The 26,622-nt window shown below is 37.1% G+C and overlaps 1 protein-coding gene across 1 annotated transcript in view; it reads left to right on the top strand.

Moving 5' to 3' along the window:
- RAPH1 (Ras association (RalGDS/AF-6) and pleckstrin homology domains 1) overlaps positions 1 to 26,622 on the top strand; it is a 97,656-nt gene that overhangs the window by 58,951 nt on the left and 12,083 nt on the right. Inside the window, 9 exon segments of the mRNA XM_056350486.1 lie at positions 9,796 to 9,873; positions 11,293 to 11,452; positions 15,103 to 15,224; positions 16,916 to 16,981; positions 18,418 to 18,561; positions 19,785 to 19,895; positions 23,558 to 23,656; positions 24,265 to 24,385; positions 25,987 to 26,129. Of these exon segments, the coding sequence (XP_056206461.1) occupies positions 9,796 to 9,873; positions 11,293 to 11,452; positions 15,103 to 15,224; positions 16,916 to 16,981; positions 18,418 to 18,561; positions 19,785 to 19,895; positions 23,558 to 23,656; positions 24,265 to 24,385; positions 25,987 to 26,129 (1,044 nt within the window).

The raw sequence follows: 26,622 nt of genomic DNA on the forward strand, positions 1-26,622 counted from the left end.
GGACAAGAACTTTTAATTATACCGGGTCCTGCGTCACAAAGTTCTCATCCGTGTGTGCTTGATATGTGAAAACTTGTCACTAGGCAGCACTGCTGTGCTTCTAAAACATATGATGTAGATACAGATGGTAATTAATCTGCAGGCAGGAAAATCTTCATTCAGTCTGTAGCATAACCTGCGTCTATATTAGTGGCTAAGTACCAGGTGGAGCTTGGGCTGGAGCTTAGGTTTTACTTCAAATGCTGTGCGGAGTCTTTTAAAGCCTGCTAGACATCCTTAATTACTCAGCCCAGCACGTGGTAGTCACATCAAGTAATCTCCCCCTGCAGGAACTGCATGAAGTTATAGACATGGTCTCTTCATTTTTTTCAGGAGACTATAACTTATTGTGGCCCTGGAGAAGATGCAGGCGTTCTGTGCTGCTAATTATTAAACAAGAGTATAATAGGCTCAGTTGTCATGCCTTGTTCTATATAGAATTGCACCAATCAACACTAATAAGGTTGAGCCAGATGCAGCCACATGACACAAGATTCACAGTACTGGGGTGGTACACAGGAGATATACTGTGTCACAGAACATTAAGTGTTAGCCTAATTTCCTTAGCAGACCTGTGACTATGTGGTTCTGCAAATGTGCAAATTCCTGTGGGCTGATGGTTTTGTTGTTCCTCTGTAGCAGATATTGGAGAAGATAATCACTCTGCTGACTGTCATTAACTGATTTTTGCCTTTAGAGAAGTCCTTCTCTGGTGGTTCCCACTGATTTTGCATCCCCTTTTTAAACAGACTAAAAGATATTTTCTGCTGATTTCTTTTCCAAGAGAAATGCAGGGATTTGTTTCTAACTTCTTGGATTATGTAATTTGGGCTGTACAAGCGAAGAGCTTTTTGAAAAAAAAAATTATAAGTCAGAGTTGGATTATTGTTATGGTAATATATACTTTCTTTAACTATGGAAGCAGCAGCCAGTGTAGAAAGCATGACATCAGTTCCTTGTCTCCAGAATGACCGATTTTTTTAATGGTTTTACATTTGCATAACAAGGGTAGAATGTTCAGTCTTAGAAGACTGGACAGGAATTTGAAAAGCATTGTATAAGTGCATATTTTCTTACTTTTATAGTTTTAAATGTCTTTTAAAATAAGTTGTCTCTTGCAGAAAAGAAACCAGCAGCAGGTAAGCAAAACTTTTCTTAATTCTATTGTGTGACATTTTGTACAGGGGAAGATTATAACAATGTATGCTATTAGCACAACTGCTTTTATACTGGTGTGTGTTAGGCTAGTAGTGTTTGGGAATGTTCACATTTGTATGGGAGGGAAATAAAGTGATGACATAGGGGGGTTTTTCCTTAAACTCTGCCTTCTGTAATCAAGACACTACAAAATTACTATACTGATTTCTTTTGACTTATGTTCTTTCTCTTTCTTTCTGCACAAGCACTCCTATTTGGACAGGGAAACCTCCCTCCTTCTGAGAAACATTGCAGGAAAGCCTTCTCATTTGCTGACCAAGGTGATGCTTCTTCTTCCCACCTGTATGTGACTATTTCTATATAGAAAGAATGCTTTTGGTGTGTGCTATGCTCCTCCCACCCCTGCCCTTTCCAGGAACTTGTGCGTATACTTACATGCTTTTCCTGATTGTCCAAGGTGCTTTTAAAGGCTGAACTTTATTTGTTTCTGCAGATTTATCAAAGTGTTCGAGTTCTTGGCAAATACTTAATAGCCTTGTCAGCAGGTAAAATGCCTTGGTTGAAAAGGAAGTGTACTGAGCTAGAAGTTCTTTTGTTTCTATTCCCATTCACTAGTTGAAAAAATAACAAAGATCACAACTGTGGAAAATATATAGGAGTATTCCATACTGTTAAAAGGCAGTAGTATCCTTAAGATAAGTTTACTTGTTATATTGAAGATAAACTGTAGTAAGTAATGGGATTTTTTTTTTTAACATTTTGAATGCTGTCTTGATATAATGTGGAGAGAATATCCTAGTAAGACAGTGGTCTAATGAGCCAGTTGTGTACAAATCATGATTATAAATTCGTTTTCTTTACAGGAAAGGGGTCAGTAATGTACTAAGAGAGCACAAATTGCCATTCAGTTTAAGAATTACATTTTCTGTACATACTTCCTTGTGAAACTAAGAGTAGGAGGAATGGAGCAAGCTGTAAATCTCCTTGATGAAAAAACAAGCTGAGATGCAGAACAGCTCCACGTTGTTGAGCAAACTTTGAATGTTCAGTAGTGAGGTGTCAGATATATTTGATGCTGCTGCCTACTGCAAACCACTCCTTGGGTTATTTTTTGCAAATAGACACTCTAGAGGAGGAACCTCAGGCAAGCCTGAAGTGACAAAATGTACCTTGGTGACCACAAAACAATAAGGATAATGTTTGCTGGGCATAAGCATTCTGTATTTCCCAGTAAAATCTTACAACTAGTTTACTGCTTTTTTTTTTAAATACTTTGACGTTCTTCTCAATGCTCAGCATGTATCTTGACAACAAATTTTCAGGCCGTCTTCTAGAGGAGTACAAACAGCCATACTGAAATAGTTTTCTGCTCTTGTGATTGTTTTGCTTGAAATTTAAGTCCATACCTCTTTCCTTTCCTTGGAAAAGGAAAGTCAGCTCCTTGTCCCTGCACCCCCAACAAAGCAAATTGCCACCAAACCGGCAAACCTTGTTTGATTGCAAATAGATTAACAACAGCTGTGCCACAAACAGAAACCATAACTTTCTCTGTTTCATCTCCATATCTTTCATATCCTTCCTTCTGGTTATTTGTATATGGGATGAGTGTTGGTTACCATATGGAACTTAAATTAAAAGAATATGTAAAATATTAAGTCCATTGCATCATATGACCATAGACTGCGTCACATTAGTGATTCTAATGGACTGCTGAAGTAAAATGTTTGGATTTATAGATCTTTGTCTTGGCTTATTAGACTTTGTAGCCCTTTGAGTCAGGTACTTTTGGTGAGCTACTGATGTTCTGAGGATAATGTTTGTTTTTAGCGCAGCTTAGGGCTGTCTCAGTAGAGCTGTGCTCTCTACTGCTGACTGCTGAGCACGCAGTCCTGGTGTGGATAAGTACTGGTTCTTTTTGACCTCCTGCAGAGAGAAATATCTTTATTAAAACAATGAAATGAAAGTCCACTTTGCTCCTTAGATCTCTTCAGCTTGCTGTAACATTAGATAAGCCCCAGTATGAGAGAAGCAGTCCCAAGAAATGGGGCTTTTCCTTGTAGCAAGTTGTTCGATCAGTGAACTGTAGGATTATATTGCAGCTTTATGCAGGTGTCTCTGGTGTCAACTATTTCTTATTGTTTCTTGTATTCTTGCCCTTCTTTGATCTGTCTGCCTCTTATATTGAGACTAGAGAGACTTTGGGGGAATGATAATACCAGTTTTGTCCTCTGGTAATACAACTAATTGTAAAAATTATAGTTATAGACTAGAGTCCTTTTGTGTTAGTCATGCACAAGCACAGTTCCTGTCGCAGCATAGGGCAGATCTCAGCACAGAAAATGATCTATTCGTTGTGGTGGTCTCTTCATTTTTAAATGTAATTCCATGTGTTTATTGTGTACACAGCGTGCAAACCCATTTGAAAACGGAGGTGAAAGCATATCAGTGAAGTTATGGAATGTTGAAAATAAAGCAGTGTATCATTAATGTCAGATCTGCAAGCTTGTTTCCCTGTAGGGTTGGAATTAAGGCATCAAATGAATACTGAAAACTAAGCATATGGATGTGAAATAAAGAGCACATGCAGCTAATTTTGAGAGTATTTGGGGCTCAAGTATATCCCAGTTTAGGACATGAAGAAAGGATATATAAATGTAACATGCTGAATTTTGAAGTTACCATTTCTTCTACCATTCTGATGCATGTGAAGCTGAAACTCCATTCAGGAAGCCAGATGACAGTGATTTAATGACTGCATGCTTCAGATATGTATGTCAGCATCTGCAGAAAAGGAATTGTGTTATGCCTTCTCTTCCGAAATACCTAGTAATTCATTCATCCTTTCTTGTCGACTTGAAAGGCAAATATTTTTCTTACGAATGTTGATTCTCCTGTTTTTTAGACTCCAGTTATCACACACTGTAATGCCTTCAGACCTTTGAATAAATCAGTTGAGAAGTTGGCTTCGTGCGTCTTAGGTCAATCTGATTCAGATGTGCTCATTCTTGAGTGAAGCATCTGTTTGAGATTATTTTTTTTAATGCCATTTAAAGATAACAGCAATTGATTTCTAATCTGCAAAGGATGTAAGTACAATCTGAAAACAGCCAGTTTTTGAGGAAGTTGTGAAAAGACCTGGAAACCCCAAAAAGGATGTAGGTGGTTAGTAGCAGGATTTTGTGCAATGCAGAAAACTATATAAAATTTTTTATTCACCAGGCTGCTTCGTACTAATCTGCTGTGATTATTGTCATGTTCCTGTGTAGTTTAATGCTACTTTTGTCCTGGAATTAATTACAATATGTTTCTGTGGATACATTGCTAGACAAACAGCCTTTGTTCTCAAAGCGGTGTGTTTTGCTCTGTTCTATGTATCAGTTGAGCTTTTTGTCCAGCTAAAACTCCTTGCCAGTCCTAGTGCTTCATCTGTTACGTTCTAGTCTTCTTTCTACTCTGACTTCCTTACAGTGTTTTAAGGTCTGTTCTCCCTCCTGATTTGTTGGTTTGTTGTTTTTTTCTTCTCTTGCCTTTCATGCTTTTTCCTAGTCCCAGATCTAGTACCTCTTCTCCTATAACTGTTTGCCTTGGATAGCCCCAGTGAGAAGCCTGGCCTAGAGCTGTTACAAGACAGGTCCTATTCACAAGCAGGCAGGGAGATAATGTAGTGCAGATGGATGCTTCAAGGGGTAAGAGCCAGTGAAATTCCTTGCAAGTGTGTTTTGGTTTTTTCTTCTTCGTTGCTACTGGCTTTGTCAAATCTAGTTTGAGTAGTCTTTCAAGGGGATAGAAGAATGTCTGTCCCCACTGAATAAGATTCTATTCTGCCATACCTTCAAAATGGCACAAAGTCTAGTTGGAGACTTAAGCAATGGTGCACCCCAGAGGTTCAATACTGGGTCCAGTATTTTCAACATCTTCATTGATGATCTGGATGCTGGGGCAAAGACTAACCCTGATTTCTGGGTCTGGTTTGGACTAAGTCCCCCACCTCTGGCCCACACCAAAAACTGTTTCTTAACACTGATCTCTTTGCTCTATCTTTCCTTTGGCTACCCAATTTGAGTGCCACACCAATGGCTGCTGTACACTCACATCCAGTGAGCTTTGGAAGAGAGTAATGCCGTTTCGCTTTCTGCTTTACACAGTCGCAGGTTATTCTGAGTTATGTTGAGTAGAAATACAATAAAACATATGTTTTGAGAATGGTCATGAACTACTAATGTAAACACAAGTCCATTGTTTATAAATGGGCTGTGCCACCATTGCTGCATTGTTTTTTTAGGGTAGGGGTGTTCTACTTGTCGTAATGAGTTTATAAAGAAATACAGAAGAACTGATGTTAATATTCACTCATTTGGCTTTCCCTTTCCAGTGTTGTTCACATACATGCTTGTTCTAGTGTTCCTTTTTTTTTTTTTAATAGTAAATAAAAACAACCAACAGAAAACAATTAGTGGTGAATATTCTGATCAATAGACATTAAACATGAGGCTAATAAACATGTCTGGAAGTTCTGGGGAATCAGGTACAAATTGAGATGTTAATATGGTGTTCTCAGGCAACAAGAACCTCTGTTTCAATAAAAACTCTGCAGGAAGGGAGAGTCTTTGCAAAACAGGTGACTGCCTTTCTACCTGAGGATAGACTGTAGCTGGAAAAATAAACAGTGGATGCCCGCTTCAAGTCCTTCAGAAGTCAGTGCTACTTGTGTAGTTGTCTTATCTGCATTCAAAGAAAAACTTCAGATAAAATTTTAAAATATTAAACATAAAAGAATTTCTTCTTTTATGTGTCTTGTGATCTGTGTATCTGCTTGCTAACTTAATTGAAACATGGACTTTGTTACTTACCTCTTACCATTTCATTACTAGCTTTCCTAAATACTGTAACCTATAAGTGATTCCCCTCCCCTTTTTTCTGTTCTGCCTGTGATCTCTGTAAAAGGGATCAGTTAATGACACTTTAAGGTTTTTGGGGGTTATTCTTTCCAGTATTCCAGTATAAGCTAAAATTATTGAAGACCGAGTACTGATATAAAAATACAAAGAAAAATTAATTAATTTTAAGACCATTGCACTGCAGAGCAGTACTCGTTTCAATTTTAGCTCACAAAATGTTAGGATACTTTGGATGAACAAGTTCTTACCATGAGTATGTTTCCAAGCAGTCTTTAAATCAGGTGTGATGTTTTCCATAACCAAAAGTAATCTCAGCTCAAAGCTTTGAAATGCAAGTATAATAGTCCCAAAGGCATCCCACTGAAGTGAGGAATTTATGTTGCAATTTTACAGTGATGTGTACTGCTACTAAAGGAGATTCTGTTTTTCCTGTCAGAGGTGGGAGCGACGCTCCTCTGTTCTGTGTTTTTAGACAGTGGGTGCATATGTCTCTCCTTTGTGCTTTTCCACAGCATCTATGTGACCGTAAAGGCAGTCCTACCAAAGAGTGGATTCTGCTGAATCTTTCTGCTGTGTTAAGTTTCAACCAGGTCAGCTCCCTGCCTGGATTGTCTGTTTGGCCACAGCAGCACTGTGACTGCTGTAACCGAGAAGTAATGCTGCACAAGGGAGACAGGTGGATCAGCCATATCAGGAATTTACATGGAAATGAAATATGCCACTTGTAAAACCATGACCGAGGCAGCAGTACTGCCATTTGTGTGCATTTTTATGACTCTTTGGCAACCTAACTCGCATCGTTGTTACCAGAAGGAAATAAATACCCAAGTTAAATGTGCTTGGACCACAAGTCCTGGCCTTGTTAGTTTGTGGCGTTGAATGGTTTGCAACTGCAGACAGGTGGTTTTGCCACCTGTCACCTTTTTCTATGTGCAATGAAAAATGTTGTTAGCTTTGTACAAGCTGATGGATTGCACATGGTTCCTGCTATTGAGGAGGTCTTGGTTCCATGTGCAGGGGAGGAGAGAGAGCCTGTGTTTGTGTCTGAGTCCAGTTTTGGGGTAGCATTGATGAGGAGGGGATGTGGGGCTGTTTTCTTGGGCCATTAGGAGAGAAATTGAAAGAATTGTGAGTTTTGAGGATTTCTGTAGTTATTAAATTATTAAGTAGTTAAAATACATAGTTATTCCTCCTGCTCCAATGAAATACCATTTTTCACATTAGCAATGATACTCAGAAGTCTGAAGACTAACTATAAGGCAATTCTTGAATAACTTAAAATCTTTGACTACTGTGTGCTTTCAGAAATTTCTAATTCTTGCTTCTTTTTCCTCTGTGCATTTCCAGTAAGTAGATTTAGATCTCTTTTTAGAATGTGTTACTGGCTGAAACTGGTTGTTATTTTTATAATCGTAGTTCTACGTTTTTATTTCAGTTTAAACTGACTTTATTAAACTCTAGTAAAGCAAAGAAATCCTGGTCTCTGGACCCACATTAAAATTGAGTGGGGGATGAAAAGTAGGCATTAAAATAATAAATCGTCAATCTTTTTTGGTCTACATATTTATTTTTAAAAGATTTTTAGGGAATGATGGATTATAAACTTTGACATCAACAAAGATGTTTTAGCTGTATTGGCGCAAGTATGTGAGAGGCCCCCAGGTCACCTCTTCCTTCTTGCTTGCTCTTTTGTTGTTGCCTGTGCACTGTGGCTGTACAGTGCTCCAGCTGGGGTTTGCTATAGGTAGTTGCACAGGTATATAGTGAAATAGGGTGAAAAATTGTGCTGCTTGACTTTAGTGAAGAGCAAAACCAAATGTGCTCTCAACCTTTGTACAGCAATAAAGATTTATGGTTGGGCTAATGAGCAGCTTTTTTGAACCATAAATTACAGTTTCTCCAAACGTACTATAAAATAAAGTCTTTTGCTCTTGCTGATTTCATAATGCATAGGTTCATAGCATCACTTCTAGAAACTTGAAAGTATTTAAAGTCTTGATTTTCAGTTATGATTTATTTCTACAGGTAGAAATGGTTAATGTTAAGGAAGAGAAAGACTATTTTAGAATTCTAGGTGTGTTTTACATTTAAATGATTCTAGTTATTATGGCACTGTTTGTTTACTTTTAAGAGAGTGCTAATCTGATTTAACCTTTCTAAGCTATATGATACCATTGTTATTGAAGAAAAAGCCACAGTTCCCTGTAGACTAATAAAAACCTGTGTTCCTAGGTAATTGAGTGCCCCGATAATGTTTCAAGCTCACGTTATTTTTGCTCGTGTCAACTTACTGGTTCATTATATTGAAAAGAATTAGATATCTCACAGGGCAGCCTATTGTCCTGTGTAGCGGAGGTTTTTTCAGATATGTAGTACAGTCACAGGTGTGAGGGAGCAAATGCTGTTAAGTAAGAATATAGTAAGTAGCATAGGGAATGCCCTTTAGCAGTTGATAGGAGTTGATAGTAGTTCACTGAGAAGTGGAAAACTTTAACTCCTGTGGATTTCAGGATAGCTGACTCTTGACTTTTACAAGGAAAGCAACCATCTAAACACATGGTAAAGAAACCGCAAATTACATTCATACAAGAGAGCAATGGAGAACTAAGTATCTGTGGTGTGCTGAGTAGTGTTGTGATGGGCTGAGCTACTTTTGATCTGAGAAAAGTCTTAATTTTTCTTTTCTAAGGAGATTGAATATTTTGGAGGGTTTTTTTTTTGGTTTATTTAATATGTTCGTTTATTGTTCTAGAGATTTTAAAGTAACTATGATCATCTTAGATATTAGCCACAATGAACATCCATAAGTTAAGCTTGATAAAATCTGAAGCCTGCATACGGCATCTTAAAAAGAGTGGTTGCTTGCTTAGCTGCATTTTTCAAACCCATTTTCAACAGAAATATCAATAATCTCCAGAAATTAAAACCCAGTATTGCTAGTCTTACAATATACACATTTCTTTAGCATCAGCAGGTAGAATGGATTTAAATTATCTTCATTTTTAATGCATTTCCAGTTGTAACAAAAATAGATTATTTAGAAGAGCATCAAACAAAAGAATGCTCATTTACTTTGTGTGTCTTAAAATACTTAAAGCAAGGAGAAATACAGCCTGGACTTAGTAAAGATAAAGGTAATGTTTAAGCTGCTTACTTATTGCAAATGGATTTAAGAGTTTAAAATTTTCCAAACCAATGCACAGTGTGGCATCCTATTTATAAGATTTGCTTTCCATGCTTTCTGTGTTATGTTAAATTCTGATACTTTTCAGTGTGCTATTTATGTTTTATGTTGATCAACCGAAAATCTATTGGGTGTACTCTATTGTACACTCTTGTTGAATTCATATTGTCCAAATCTATGACTGTAAATACATGATATGCTAAAATATTTGGTACCAGTGCACAAGACTACTTAAAATATGAAAGAATTGAGAAATGCCAAATGTGTCTATACAAAATACATACCTTCAGTAGACATAATGGCAGTTGTATTTCTAAATATTAGAGACACATAGTAACACTTTTTGTCTTAAAAAGTAATAGTCTTCTCCATCACTAAGAAATAGTTGAGGATTTACATACGGGTAAATCGGCATTTCAGTTAAATGTTTTAAAGCATGGTAGCCTCAAAATTAGATCCACTAAAACTGGACTGAAGTTTGTGTTAACTGGAATCTTGTGTGTTGTGTCCCCCTAGGAGGAACAGGCTGCTAAACTCAAAGCTGAGAAGATTAGGGTTGCATTAGAGAAGATTAAAGAGGCACAAGTGAAAAAGGTACTGGTTTGTAAGATCTTTATTTTATAGTTTTTCACCTGGAAAATGCAGACAAAATTCTTCTCATGTGTGTCTGTTACCCTTAAGTTGCCCTAAATAAAATAAGAACACTACTGTTCTGATCTTGAGTGGTAATGTACTTTTTTATCTAGATGGGACCTAATCAAGAAAACCCTAGCATATAGAATGCCATTATGTTTTTCTTAAGGAATAGCTCATTTTGCAGCTAGTGTGCATTGAGAAGACTTTGCCAACTTTACCCAGAGCTGAAACAAAGGTCTTCTAGCCTCCTGAAATTGTCTTCGTATACTAAGCAGTCACACATTTAAAATTAGGGTCTGTTTTCTTGACAGACCCCTTCCCATTATGCATAGCAGGATTTTCCAGTGATAAATGGAATACGAGCATTCCAGGCTACAGACAGTGGTTAGCAAGTGGAGAAAGTCTACTGACATTACTTGATGCACTCTCAAAGAATATAAAGTGTTCCCTTGAAATTTAGCATTCTTATTTTACATTTGGAGTTTTTCAGTAGATTAAAAAGCCTTTCATATTTACTGTTTATGTGTCAAAAGCTGAATTAATGTACTGGTTGGAAGATGGGAATTAACAAGCCAACCAGTGTCTTACATTTAGTTGTAATTAGTTTAGCTAATTTTTTAATTAGTAACTTTAATTAGTTAGTTTAATTTTAACTTTTTAAAGTTTAACTTTTTAAAGTTAAAAAGTTACAACTTTTCCAGATGAACAAGGTGTAAAAACGGAAGTAATGCTTGGCAAGAAGAATCAATTGTCTTACGTTTTTTGATTAGTTAAAAAATGGCTGCATTTTTCTTTCCTGGACAATGACCTCTTTAAAGTGCCTATGAAAAGCCATTGTGTTTTACAAGGAGAATTCTTTCCCACTGGTGCTTCATACACCTCAGAAAAAGATGATTTACTATAGGTGTACGGTTTACATAATCAGCATTTTCAGAAAATATGGAGGAAGTGGGCGGAAAGCTTGAATTTCAAATCTGAAAAATTCTGATCCTGTATGATGTTGTGCAGAACTCCATGTCTACGTTTGTTCCACCTAGATACCTAAGAAAAATTTTCACAAAGACACTGTATTAATCAGAACAGGACACTTAAGCAGGAGGGATTTTTTCCTTCTAGATACACAACTAAAGCATGTTGTCATTGTATTGGGAAGACCTTTATATTTACTCTCTCCTACTGAAGGAGAACAGTATCTTGTTAAGTGTCTGTGATGCGTCATCTAACCATCATTTATGGCTTTGTTTTGATTGAACTTAATATTTTATGCTATTTAAACAAAATCTTATAAAAAAAACCCAAGGTCTTAAAAAACATGGTTTTATTTGAAATGTGGAAAATTAATCCTCCTTCTTGTTATCCTAATTTTCTGCTTAATAGTTGGTGATCAGAGTCCATATGTCTGATGACAGCTCAAAAACAATGATGGTGGATGAAAGGCAGACAGTGAGACAAGTATTAGATAATCTGATGGACAAATCGCATTGTGGTTACAGTTTAGACTGGTCATTGGTGGAAACCATCTCTGAATTGCAAATGGGTAAGTAATAATTATAAATATTTATAATTCTTATTGATATAATACTTGTCTATATGTCCTCAGAACGATTTAATTTCTTGTCTTTATAATGTTCATCGTCCCATTCATTATTGTAGTAAATGGTCATTCATGTAATAAAGCTCATGAATGGTGCTGTTTCAGAATGATCTAGAAATGTTTTCTTTATGATTTTAGCATATCTAAATTCTAAGGTGTGATATAGGAATTTTACTAATGTCTAGTCACTGAACCTCTTGGTTTTCTTGTGTTCTTCACAGAAGAAAGAGGTAAGGGATAAAAAGCTTACCATGCATCATCCTCTTTGTAAATAGTATCTTGTACTGATTCTAATAGCTTTTATTACAAAAAGCTGTCTGCATTTTTTTGCTTTTAATGCAATTGGCAATATGGCTTTAAGGGCAGTTGAAGCCCCTTTGTGCTGCATTGCATGTACCACGATGTCGGTTGTTCATTTAGCCAATATACCATTGGAATGCAACAGAAGGGGAAAAATGATAGAAAAACAATATTAATCTCCATAATCAGAAAATAATTACATCAGAGAGCTATTGAGCCCAGACTGAACCCAAATATGCAAATTAATATTTCCTCTCTCCTTTGGTGAAACCTTTTCTATTTGAGGCAGTGTAGCATGTTAACTTTGCTTATTGTTAGACAAAAAAGGCCATTGTAGGGTGACAGGGTGTCCTTTGAATCTTCTGCTTTTCATATGAAAAAGAGATCTTACTAAGCTCAAAACGTTAACATTTTAATAAATGAAACCTTGAAAGTTACCCAGTTTTTGAAACCAGAAAGAATTTGCACAAATTCTACGTAAATCCAAACTGAGTATATAAAAATCAAAGGTGTAATTCTGTAAAATTTTACAATGAGAATAGTATCAATAAAAACTTTATTAATACTGCAATAGTTTTATGTTTCTATCACTGAAAAACCTCTGAATGTGTAGGTGGCAGGATCCTGAACACAAGGTCTTTTCCATCAAAGATTTGCTTTCATAAGACACTTTCATTCACTGTGCAGCCTGGAAAGAATAGAGGAAAAAATACTAGAATTTTTTTTTCAACTTCTGTTAGAAACGAAGAGCTAGGCTGCAGACCGAAAGATAAACTGATATTTATCCAAATTAACACTGCAACTGAACTGATTTTGGAATGAAATGAGGGTTAACATCTTGTTGGGTGTTTTGCAAGTATATGCTTGTCCTACTGTATGGGCTCAGTGACACACTGGGAATGACAGAATTTGCTGTATTGAAAATTTTAAGTTAAAGAACATCATATATTATAATTACAGAATTTTAAATTCAGACTACAACGTGATAAACCTAAGAGAGATGTAATAGGGTAGAATTAATTTTCCTCTTCCATTCTTCAGTTTGGCTTTCCTTGATCCTTGATGCAGCAGCTGTTGGGTAGTTTTTCATAGAGTTCACGTGTATGTGTTTTTAATAGACAATCCAACATGCAGCTTATTTGATTAATGATATTTACTGGAACTTGAAAAACAATTACAGCAAAGCCTGTTGTGTTGTTGTGTAATTGCGTTACGTTAGTTTGCCAGTGGTTCATCTTCTGAAACATTCTTTTCTGGCAATGCTTATGTGAGAGGAAGGAATTCCTTTACTATATTTTCCTTTAGCAAGACACAGAAGACCTATGTACCATCAGAGTGTATTTTACCATGTTGTCTTGTCAGCTGATAGCTCATTAATTGCACAGTTCAATACAATGCAGTGAAAGCTTTAAGTTAACAAGCTGTGGAGAAAGACATGAGGCCTGTGGAGTTCCTGATTGTCTTTGCATTTTATGTGGTCTGCTTCAAATGTGTGTGGTTAATGAGTTTTTGAAGTCTGATTTAGGTACACATTCTTGATGTAGAAGGCCACCTGTTGCTATCTAATGGTCTAACCAGGAGCTTTATATGTATTTGCAGAAGAACTCAGTGATACTGTTTCCAGAATGCAGAATTAAATTCTTTGTCCAGTTTTACCCTGCAAGTTTGTAACAGAAACAACTGTGGAAGGTTTCTTTTGGTTGGGACAAAGGTTGTTTCCACTTTTTCAGTTAGAGCGGAGTAGGTCTATGAAGTGTCTGTCAGGTACAATGTTTGAATTTTAGTGAGTAGGCTTAATAATAGGAACATTGTATTATATGCAGTTTTGCATACTGTAAGCACATAAACACTCACTGAATATGTTGTTTCATATTTGAGTGAAGTTACAGTTCTTGCAGTAACGGTTGATACGTTTTGAAGGCTATCTAGTTTCACTTACTAGGCTCGGGTGAGATTTCAGCTTTTGTATCACAGTCCTCTGAAGCTTTTTTGTTTTATTCTTCTGTTAGGTAACACCTTTTTTTACTTTCTTGGAAGACAGTATTGCTGTGTTGCTGATAGAGCTTGATGGAAGTCGTGAGTTAAAACTTGAAAACTTAGAAAGATCTCACTGAGACCGCAGTAGTGTTGTGTTGTCATCTCAAACCTTAATTCATTCCCTACCGATGACATTTTGTTGCATTCACTCTGCTTAGTATTCTTAGTTACTAAAGATGTTGAAATGTCATCTGTCATCTCAGTCTTCATTAACGATAGCTCCTAGGTCTGGATGTGATCAGTGCCATATACCTTCTGTAAAAATGTGGTGTAATTGTGGAAAAAAACATGTTCTGCTTTCAGATGCAATTGAAAGGTCAAGCAAGTTCCGAAGTATTCCAAAAGAAGTAATTTGCTGAAATGCTACTGTGTGGCCTATGTGGAGAGGGAACAAATTGCAGAAAGCAAGATTCTACATCTATGTCTTTGAAAGGAGGAGAAAGTTGGTCTAATGGTTTCTCAAAGATGTATTTTTCTTTATTTTAGAATAAGGGTTTTAAGATATTTCTCTACCGTTTCAGTAAATTTTACTCTTTTTTTTTTCTTCCCCTCTTCTTTTGCCTGTTTTTCAGTATCTTGTACTAGTGATAACTATTTCAACAGAGTCAAAACTCAAGAGTTCTCAGAAGCCATTGTTGATTCATCATTAAGTCAGTGAGATAGATTGTAAGAAATAGACAGTGTCAGTTTTCAGACATCTACAATACCCCCACTAACTGGGTATTCTGCATTTCAGAGCTATTTTGTTTTCCTCTGACTATTGTCTTACTACTTTTTTTGATACTTTACGAGTGAGATAGTGATTGGGGATGTAGAACCAAATTCTGCGCTGAAAAAGCGGCCTAATAAATTCCTGCCAGGATTGTGTGGACCAGAGTACATAAAAATGTGATAACCTTCTTATCTGTACTTAAAACTTTTGAAATATTGTCATTTGAGTCTGCTGTGTTCATGTGGGATGGTAGGCTTTGTCAGGTAAAAAAAAAAGAAAAATACTTCATGTATTGATGGAACTTACGCCTGAAGAGACAGAAGTGAATGTGTTGTGTGAGTGTATATGTAGAATTTAACCAGGCATGTCTGAAAGTTGGCTAAGTTCTTTACATTTCTTAGTATGAACTTCTTCCCCATTTTAGTAGGCCTTGAACTGTGTTTTCTCTACATATATGCCTTGTCTCCCAGATTTGACTGCAGAGTAATTTCTATCACAGTATGTGACAGATTCAAATGTATTTGCTCCCTTGTTATTGCTGCAGAAAGGATCTTTGAAGATCATGAAAATTTAGTTGAAAATCTTCTGAACTGGACAAGAGATAGTCAAAACAAATTAATGTTTGTGGAACGCATAGAGAAATATGCACTTTTCAAGAATCCCCAGGTAAGCCTGAGAATCAACATGAATGCATGTGTGCATGCAAGGATGCACACCTGATTGCAGTTTTTTACTTTTTTGGCAGCATTAATTTCCATACTTTTATTTTGATACTTGCCTGTGTCTTAAAATGTCAGGCAACTTTCACGTTTCAGCACCGTGTGCATTGACATTGTGGATGGCACAAAATCAAGTCCCTAGCAGAAAACTATGAGCTGAAACAATCTTTTTGCTAATGTATTTGTGGGTTGTTTTAATGGAGGTGAAGGCAAGCAGTTTCATGGCATTTACACCAATACTTAGTGCTGTTCAAATACGTAAATATGCAAAGAGAAAAGATACCGCTAATAGTAATGCCTCTCCAGTGTACATTCTTACATTGCTTTAGTAATGTAACGGGAAGAGAAAATCAAAGAGAATAGCTACTCCATGGCCAGATGGCAAATGAAGAGAAGAGAGCATCTGTCCTTCCCTGTGGAAGCTGGGACCTGCCCCTATTCACCTGCGTTTGCTGTTTCCTGGCTAGGAAAGCAAAGGCCCCTCTTCTCTCTCAGATGGCCTCAAAGGCCCCTCATCTATCAAGTGGTAGCTACGGGTCTGATAGCTGGCAGCAGTTCCATATTGTAAGGGAGTGGATGAAAAGAAACAGAAAAGCAGAAGGTGATTTCTGAAGAATTTGAATTGAGATATGTGGATATGGTATCGCTTGACCTCTCAGTTCTTACCTAATGTATTCCCTCTGGGGTCACAGATTGTTCTTATATCTGTATGGCCTCTATGTGGTAATGTGTTGGATTTAAACTGAGTATCAGTTTTGCATGTTTATCCTTTGGGACACCGTCTGTGTACTTTATTTATTTATTTTTAAAGCAAGAATTGAAAACCAGGTCGTCTTCAAGTGTTTTGCAATGAAGCAGAAGCACGTAGTTGATATAGTTACTGTCAGTACATATGGTAGGCACTGTCATCAAGAATGAGGTACCAGCATGAACCCAATATTTCCCTTTGGTTTAAAATATTGAACTGGCTAAACTTCGTTGAGTATGTTTGGGGTCTTTCCTAGTAAGAGGAAGATTTTCATTGTCCCAGTTCTTTCGAAGCTGAAGAAGAGTACAAAACTTATAATAAGAGACAGTACCTATGCATAGTTATTATACATATATGCATATATATGTCTTCATTTTAGAAGACAAGGAGTATTTAGTAATTCTTCATGAAAATATAAATATTTTTGTTCAGCAAAGCTGTCAGGGCAAGGTAGAAAGAAGTACATTGCTTCTGAGCGTGCTTCTTTGAACACATAAATAATGGCAGTATGTAACAATTGTAAAGATCTCTGGTTTTTACATATTTTTATTGTGGGGTTTTGAAGTTCATAGTATTTTTATCTCTGGATGCATTGTACCAGGCAGCTGTTTATTTTGTGGAAAGCCAGGTTAACGTTGTTATAAGGCTGTTACGTATGAATATAGACTGATTGATATTTATGGAAGAGGTGGCTATAACTTAGTTCCATGAATTATTTAGCAGTCTAACGGGTAGTTTCAATTGGACTACAACTTTTTTTTTTAAGTTAGTGTATTGCTTTTAGATAATTGCTGGGTTTTTTTCTTGCTGCTACAGAAAGGTAAATGAGAAATGTTGTTTGGCTTGATTTCAGAATGCCTATAGACATATTAAGCTTTCTCTTGTTACAGAACTATCTTCTGGGGAAGAAAGAAACTTCTGAGATGGCGGACAGAAATAAAGAGGTGCTGCTAGAGGTAAGGCTGCCGAAACAAAAAGGGCATAGTGGTCATTTCAGAGCTTGAAGCTAAAGTCTAAAAGATTGTGGTGATTAAAATTGATGGATGGAGCTGAATGTAATTCCGGAACAATTGTGAATGGAATGTGTTCCGTTTTTGAGATAAATGGCTGTTTTAATGTTACCCTGTTTCAGATGTCATTAATAAAAATGTGTCTCTATTTTGTTTAATAACTAAAATACCATACACAGTGATAATCAAAATGAGGTTACCTGTAAATATGGCTGGCTAAAACCAGTTGAAATTTGCACAGCTGTCACTTGTTGTTTTGACCTGTGCTGGTAGAGATTTTTCTTATGAGTACTCTCCAAATTGTTATTCTCTACAGAACTCTATGGAATTGGTTCAGTGACTGGTCTATGTTAATATTATAAATTTTGTTAGTTAGCAAAGCAGTTAAAAATGGTTTCAATTACATTTTAAAATAAACAACCAAATATTATATTTTAAAAAATGAGTGACAGAAAAGGCAGTCAATTAATATTGAACACATGAAATAGGTTACAGAACGAAGGACAAAAAAAATGTCTGCAGCAAATAAATCAAACAGCAAACATAGCTTCTGTAAGCTGGAAAGTGAATGGATTTGTGACATGTTTGTAGACATGTACCCCTACTGAAGTGTCATAGCTTCTGTTTGATTGATTCCACAGAACAATGATTATGATTTCAGTAGTTAACACAAAAGTAAATATTTTGGGTATTTAATTTTGGACTATACTAAATACAATTTAACTTTATAGTAGCATATGCATGCTCTTTAGTATACTATTAATATGGGTTTTAGTAAGTGGTCGTGTGAGTATAGTGGATAAAAAAAGATGCCTGAAGCAGTGACATGCAGAGAGTTGTAATTGTCTAATCCTTTCTGTCTTGTACAGTTACTAATAAATCTGTGCTGCATATTAATCTGGATTGTATTTAAAGTGTTTGTTTTCTTCTGTTAGCTTTTCACAGATAGAACCTTAACAGAAGTTGTACCGTGGGCAATTGGTAGCAAGAAAAGTATATGGAATGAATTATAGATGTATCTGATGGATATGTAATTAGGTTTTGTGTATACTTAGACTTCTGAGACTATATCTGTAAGGTGACCTCGTGACTAAAGCCAGTAAAGCTGTTGGGAGATCTGTTACTGATCAGCGGTTAGAAAATCTTTACAGTAGCTGCTAATATTTTTGTTGTCATACTTGCACTGAGAAAATTCTAAGATCCCCTGTTGTGTTTGTCTGAATTACCTTATAGCTTCTACAGTTAATCTCTAATTCATATCACTGCATGAAAAAATGTGCATTCCTTAGATAAAGAATCAAAACTTCAGTCATTAAAAACAAACCACTGCATGCTGTATATTCTGTTTTTCTCTCTTCTCAAACCATTGTTGTTATTGGCAGGAATGTTTCTGTGGAAGTTCTGTAACTGTGCCAGAGATTGAAGGAGTTTTGTGGCTGAAAGAGGATGGTAAGAAGTCTTGGAAGAAACGTTACTTTCTTCTTCGAGCTTCTGGAATCTATTACGTCCCTAAAGGGAAGGCAAAGGTATGCTGTTTTAAAGCAATTTTCCTGAATTGTTTATTGCTGGCAAATCGTGCACACAGGAGTCGGCCTTAAATTTTGGCTTCTCTCTGCTGTGCCTAGTGCCACATCACTGAATTAAAAATGCAGCTTTATCATGGGAATATTGTGTAAATTACTGTGGTGGCACTTGATATGAAACATCAAATTTAAAAATACAAAAAGACAAGGGTCTGCATTTTGAGTGAGGCTGGGGTTAAGGTGTTTAGAGACACTTGAGGAAAAATGATTGGTGGAGTTAAGAGGCTGTCTTTTGCTCAAGTAGAATTCAGATGAAGGACCAAATTGCACTGCAAATGCCAATCACAGAATAATCAGACCAACTCTGCAATCAGTCTGCATAGTTTCATTTGGTTTATTTAGTTCATATAAACGAGATTCTTTTCGGACTACTTTTTTGTGCTACATTTTTGGAAATCATAAATGTAATATCATTTCTTCAGTGTGACTTCTGTTCTGTGTGTATCCGTAACAAAAAGTAAGCAGAAAGCTGCTACAAATGCCTTATAGCTTCAAGGCTGAGCTACTGTGAGTTGAAGGTGTCTGTAAACGCATCAGTCTTGACAGCACCAACCGTACCCCCGTACAGGAAGTCCACTTCCCACACAGCTGGCAGCGAAGAGGAAATCTCTGTTGGTGCAGCAGCTCCCTTTAGAGCTGAATACATCTCACGTGTTCTCTCCGCAGCCTTTTGCTTCATTAGAACAATCTATATGCAATACAGCCTGTTGAAATTTTGCATCCTTCAGTCGCTGCCAAACATCATTACAATTTTATTCACAGTCACACTGGAATTTGGACACCTTGATTATTACCAAAATAAAATGTAACCAACAGCTGTTAAAAAGTTAATGATCAGCCAATCCTATTTACTTTCTCCTGATACCAACTCTGAATAAACTTTAGTAGTCCGATGTAAAATGTTGTCAAAATGCAAAATGCAGCCAAACCACAAAAAAACCAGAGTGAATTTGGAAAAGGATATCCTGGTTAAAAATGAACATCAAATGCAAGAGTTTATGCATGGCTGTATCTCCTTCTTGCAAGTTTTCAAATCAGATTGAAACTAGACCTTAACTAGATGTTATGTTAGTATTGGATCTTAACACTAGACTGATTTTGTCAGTGTCTGGTTTTCTTCTAAAGATACTTTGTCAATTACTTTTTTTTTTATTATTATTTAATAGGTCTCACGGGATCTTGTGTGCTTTCTACAGCTAGATCATGTCAGTGTTTACTATGGACAGGATTATCGGAACAAATACAAAGCACCTACAGACTATTGTTTAGTGCTAAAGGTAACTTGTTAATTGTTCTGAAAATTCTCATACTGAAAGAGCAATTAAGGGGCTTGAAACATTTCCATACTAACCTTAGTCTCTTAGACTGACTACACTTCCTAATTGTAAGAGGTGATTAACACAATATTAATCTTCTGAGAGATTATAATTTAGAATACCCTTCCTCTAGTAATACAACAATTGGAAAACTATGCCTGTCAGTTTTCAGGGCAAATCTCTAAATTATCTTCATTCTGCACATGAGAAAAGTAAATTGCCGTAAGTTACAGTGACAATGAGAAAGCTATGTTTAACTGCATTTTCTGTGCAGTTGTAATGAGCCTCCTTGACAGAAATACATTAAAAACCATGAGAAAATGCCGTGTGGGGACTAGTGTAAAGGGAAGACATGGCTATGAATCACTTCCACATCAAGCTGACAGATTTCTTCCACCTGCCAGAAGATCCATGTGGATTGCAGGGTGGGGAAGGAAAAAAGATCGCAAAGAGCTGCAGCAGAATGGCTTTACTGAATTGATCTAGCACTCTAGGTTTCTCTCTTGACAGTGATCTTTCTTTACAAGCTGCTTAGGGAAAAATCAGAAGTACAGGGCAGTCTTGCAGTGATACTTCCATAGAATACTTTTTCAGCCTTTAGAAGTTTGGGGAGCCAGGGCGTGGATCTTGGCTGTTTGATAGCCCTAGGTGCAGTCTGACTCTTTGAGTATGCCTTGTCACTTACGGGATTCCAAGAAACTTTCAGAACGCAGCAGCAGCTGGGTACACTTGTACGCTCTTGTACTTGTTCTGAACCATCAGTGGCTTTCCATTTTATTTTCCTCTAGTTCTTGTATAGGAAGTGAACAGTTAGTGAACAATTGTTGCCTGTTCTACGTGCTCCTCATGACTGTGTAAACATTGTCTTACTTCCAGACTGGTGAGTCCCAGTCTGTCTATTTAATTGTTCATCATATGATTGTTGATCATACTCTAAAACATAACAGTAAATAAACTCTTTTTCTGTTTGGCAACTTTATACATTATTCAGGTTCAGTGAGATAATATCCCTTGAAACACTAATTCAGGAAGTTGCTGTCTTCTCAGAATGTAGGTCCAGAGTTGTGCAGAAACTGGTGTTAAAGAGTCAGGTCTACCCATATTGCCCAACCTGAGGGAAAAGGGGTGCTGTAAAGGAAGAAACTTCTGAGTGTAAAGGACAGATAGAAAGACCCGGTAGAAAAAAATGTTACAAAAGCAGTGAGCTGATGTTAAACTGTGAGCTTAATAACGTGAGTACTTCAGGCTATTTTAAATTGCATCAACTCTTCTCCCAGTCTCTCTCAACTCCCACACAGTGTTCAAAATGGTGTCAGTTCCTGCAAGATAGCTAGCTACAAAGCTATTTTAAAACAGGTTTTCACAGTATGTTCACAGCAAGTAAAGTGTCTTCATGGATTTGAAAATGGTGCAAGTACCAAGAGATAGTTATAGCTGCACTTAACACTTTTCCTTTGACCTCTTACATTCCCTGATCTGTAGCTCATGTGGTTTTGCGTTTGTCAGTAAATCAGAATGGTTTATGTGCCTGGATTGTGTGGCTGCCTGTCCACTGTGTGAAAAGAAGATTTCATCTTTCAACAGACAGGGCAACAGGCATTTGGACCCACTGAGAGGTAGATACTGAATATAAAATATGGGACATGATATTAAGGGAGAAAGGATACAGCTGAAACATGAAAAATATTTCCAGTTCTTCTAGGTCACTGGCACCGTTAATTGAATGCAATTAAAAGCAAAAATACCAGTGTTCGTTGGTATGTATAAATTCCTTGAAGTAAATTGATTTCTTACATATAACTTTCTATCCACATCATTTGAACAGGTTAACAATGAATTATTTTTTGGGATTTGTTGACCACACAGAGTAAACCAATCTCTTATCTAAGTAGATTTTTCAAAAAAAAAATTAGTATTGCCATTCTGTACATAAAGACATGAAAATGTTACAGTCCAAGTCTAACATGTCTAAATTGTCCCTTTATTTTAGTAAATGAATGGAGTAGCATTAGTCAGGTAACTTAACACAAAATGAAGCTGCTATTTTAGCATGAAACTGATGAATACCAAGTTACTATATTAAGCAGGATTGAGTTCTGCCTTTCTCAATTCTTAAAGTGTTATATCAGTGTTTTATATTAGTACCAATGTATAGAAGCCATACTTTTTTTAAATAGAAACTCAGTTTTGTGCCACAAAGATTCACTAAGCTGGGAAATATCTCTAAAACACGAACATATTTTTGGAGAGGTGAACAGCAAATACAAACTGAAAGGCCAGTTCTCACTGAAGTCCAAAATGGATTTGTCTTTGCATGTTTGCTTCCTTTATTTATCTTGAACCTTACTGTACAAGACAGATGCTGTGCTGTTTTTAAATATAACATTTGTATGCTAGTATATAATATTAGCTCCCTGGTCCTAAATATTAAATTTCTGAGAGGTTCTTCTATTTCTATATAGCCAAATTTTTGAACAAGTCCAGGAAAAAGATGGCTTGTTAGTCAGTAATTTTTTGTGCTTCTGTAGACTCTTCTTTGTTATACAACATGTATGTGAAAGAGGCTGGTAGTGAAAAATGAAAACAATTATCTAATGTCATCATTAAATTAGTTATTATGTTCTGTTTATGGAGATAAATATGTTCATGTTCATTTTGGACTATCATGTTCATTGGAAGCCAACAGGAGAAAATACTCTGAAAAGAGATTAAAAGGTCTTTGAGATATGTTTCAGTCTTCAGTAAAAACAAATACCTACAATCATCTAGCATCTGTGTCACTGAACTGTAAGCTAACAGAGGGAATGATAAGAACTTGAGTATTCAGCGTTGTCTGGACAGGTGAGACACACATGACTTCTACAGCATGGACAGGAAACAACTGAATAATCCATCCAGAATAATTTCCACTGTCTGATATTTTAAAAATACCCATTTCTTTCTTGACTGCTGGATTGATAAATTCTTTTTTTATATGTGCATGTGGGAGCAGCAGGTATTTTGGATGATAGTCAATAGGGTGGGGGCCTTGAAGGCTCTACAAGCTGAAAATAGGATTGTGCTTAACAATTTGTGTAGTGTCTCACTCAAGCCATACAAAAGCAGAGAAGACCAGTGTGTGTTTTTCGCTCCAGTTTGTTTTGGTGTGAGATGAAGGTGAAGTATCAGTGGTCTCCTTCGGTGGTGAGTTAGCCCACAGAGCAGTGAAAGGAGACCACTCTTTATGCTTTGGCAGTCTCTTGCCTGTGTTTAGGAAAGGTTTGTACAAGCTGACACTGTTCTGACCACTTGGCTTGAAAATATGAAGGTCTCTGAAGAGCCTTACAGGTGCAGAAGACTGCTGGTTAAAAGGTACAGCACAAGAATAACTGAAAGATTCACCCTTTCTTAGTGTTTCAAACCTGAAGTCAGTGCATGCTGGACACGGTGCCAGTCTGTGTGTGAGGCAGTCCCCACTGCCACCTCCTGAAGTACTCTCAAACATTTTTAAGTGGGCTCAGATGCGGACTACTGTTGAAGAGCTTCCAGCATTAAGTTTGTCTGTATAGACCTCAACAGATAAATGGCTTTCCTTGCATTCCTAGCTATTAAAATATTGATGAGGATTAACAATTTTTCTGCAGCATCCTCAGATCCAGAAGAAATCCCAGTATATCAAGTATCTTTGCTGTGATGATGTAAGAACTCTACACCAATGGATTAATGGCATCCGCATTGCTAAGGTAACCTCCTCTAGGCAGTCTTGCACTGTTGGCATGAGTTGTTGTGATTATCTGTGTAAAACCATTTACAGTTACTAGCAAAATACATGCTAAATCAAACTACCCTCTGTTTAACTATTCTGAATGTGAAAGGTACAATCCTCTTTACATATTGCATTACCTGGCAGAACGGTTAGGCTTTGTTGATGTGATAATTCAGTAACTGGGCCCTTTCTTCTTATTTCTGCTGCACATCTGTCACATGAGGAAGTTTTAACTGACACGGCTAGACTTTAACCAGTTCCCTTACAGATATTAAAAGGAAGGCTTATGGGAAAATAGAATTGAGAAAACAGAACTGTTTTCTAAGATGCCAAGGTTGGCTTAGTTTATTCACTGCCCCATTTTTTGCTTGATGCTGTCTCTTCTACCATAAACTGGTTTTCTTTCTTTCAGCAGTTTGTGGATAAACCAATCAATGTTGCCTGAGTTCCTTAACAGAGCCTGTTGTTTCTCTCTGGGGGGGGGAAAAGGTGAACTAGGGAAGCCAGAGAGAGGTGGAGCTCAACAGTCTGAAAAGGGTACACAGCCTATATAGAGTTGTTAAATGTGTTTGTCATTTTGCTTAGTACGGGAAGCAACTATACATGAACTATCAGGAAGCATTGAAGAGAACAGAATCTGCATATGACTGGACTTCCTTGTCTAGCTCCAGTATCAAGTCAGGCTCCAGCTCATCTAGTTTGCCAGGTAATAATGTGATCTGTGTCATAATAGAAAGATTTAATTACCTTTGTTATTACCCATTATCTGGAGACCTCAGGAGAGACTATTGCAGGAAATGGACTATTTCTCCAAAGTCTTTTATGCTATGTTTAATCCAAAACATAGACTTTATATTTAACATATTTTTATAAAACTTTTTTTATTATATTACTTGCAGCGGTGTATGGTTTTGGAACATACAGAACTTTCTTGCTCGCCTTTGAAAAAGAATGTTTTTCTGCCGCTGAGAGAACTTTCATTCAAATTCCTGATGCATCTGTCTTCACCTTTTTGAAAAAAGAAATCAAATACATATTTTAATGGTGCATGAAGCGTGTGTGTATAGCTCTTAAACTGCTTTTGTTGACTGGAATATTTGAAGTTGGATAATGAGGAATACTCCCTGTCCAAAGGCAAAGATCCAGACAATCTCTTTAGAGACAAACTTTGAAAATACTGTTTCTGTTCCTGTCAAACTCTGTGTGCCTGCAGTAATATGCTCCGTTTTACCTCTCAGCAGGACTGGGACTGGTTTTTTGTAGTGCATAACAGTTTAAAAATTGATGAATGGTTTGTGTAGTCTCATTTCACTGTTCAGAGCTGACTGACGCTTTGCCAGCTTACTCTGAACCCTTAGGCAAGTTTCATTGAAAACGGGCTATTGTGTGAAAGGGTTTTGTCCGTCACAGATACAGTCAGGAAGTAATGCTGCTGAAGTGGAAAGGTTCAGAAAGTAGCCTGTGAGAATGAGCCAAGCAAATTCAGCCAAACTGGGAAGGCACTGTGATTTTTCAACTCTGTAGCACAGCTTGCCAGGTGTAGTGCTAAATTTTCAGTTACTGACAATTTCTCCATCCAAGCTGGGTGTTTTTCTGATAAATTTTTTTTTCTTGTGAGGAGCTGAGCCACAGCCCACCAGCCATGCATGTTCTGCCAGAGCTGCAGTCCAGCCTGTGCCTAGATGCTATTTTTCCCCAGGACAGCTTGGGACTACACAGAAAGCAGGTACCAGGCTGGATAAATTGGTCTGGCAGTTGCTGCTGTTGTCTTTTCAAGATACCCTGTGGACCCAGAGCACTAGTTGTGGGATGTGCATCATTCCTTCTCTTCCCTTGAGGAATGGAGCAGGCGGAAGCAGAGCGCTGCCTTGGCTAGCATGGTTTGCCTGCCCTCAGCCGATGTCCAGTGTCTTTCTAAGGCTGCGCGGGGAAGGAATGCTGGAGAGAGCAGACTGCATGCGTTGCATGAAATGAGGCTTTTCCCAAAGCGCAGGAGTGGTTCAGTGTTTCAGAACCTATTCAACTGTGGTGTGTTTTTACTTTGCAGCGTATCTGACACGCTGTCATCTTTATGGAGCTTCAGATTTGGTTAATACCAGGGATCTGTTGCACTGTTTTGTTTTCCAGACAGAATGGGCCTGGATGTGAGCTAGAGCTTATGCAGTGGTTAGTGGGAACAATGTCCTTTGGTGGGATAACATGTTTAATGATTGTGACCACTAAAATCACACAGGGTTGCATTATAAGCACACCAACTCTACTCTTAAATTCAGAAACATATGCTAACTGTTTCTTTCTTCTAAACAGAATCTCAATCAAATCATTCTAATCAGTCTGACAGTGGAGTTTCTGACACGCAGCCAGCTGGACATGTCCGTTCCCAAAGTATTGTCACCTCCATGTTCTCCGAGGCCTGGAAACGAGGCACTCAACTGGAGGAATCCAGCAAGGTAACAAGAAGACTTTAGTTTGAGAACCAACGCCCAACAAAATGTACGAGACAGAGTGATACCTCTTCCACCTCTGTCTTGAGTGGGATTTCTTTTTTTTTTTAACTCTCTGTTATTGACATACACTGCCATATAATTGTTATTTCAGGAATCACTTTTTCAGGGAATTCAGCCTGGGAACCTTCTGTTCTTGCTGTTATTTGTGTGCACAGAGCCCTCTGTTCTTTGAAGGCATGATACAGCCCTTCCCATAGAATCCTATTCAATAATGTTGAATAAAGACAAAATAAAAAGATCAGCTGTTAACAAGTTGAATGAAATTCTTTCACTAAGATTTTCCTGCAGTTGACTAGCCACATCTTTCCATTGTAAAGATGTGAATAACTGAGACCTGAAGGCAGGTATATCCATTTAAGAAGTATTCCAGTAGTTTTTACGCAAATATTTTCTATTATATTCAGTGGAAGTGGAAATAGTAACCACAGATATGGTC

Source organism: Falco biarmicus, chromosome 8 (assembly GCF_023638135.1).
Source record: "Falco biarmicus isolate bFalBia1 chromosome 8, bFalBia1.pri, whole genome shotgun sequence".
Classification (NCBI taxonomy): Eukaryota; Metazoa; Chordata; class Aves; order Falconiformes; family Falconidae; genus Falco; species Falco biarmicus.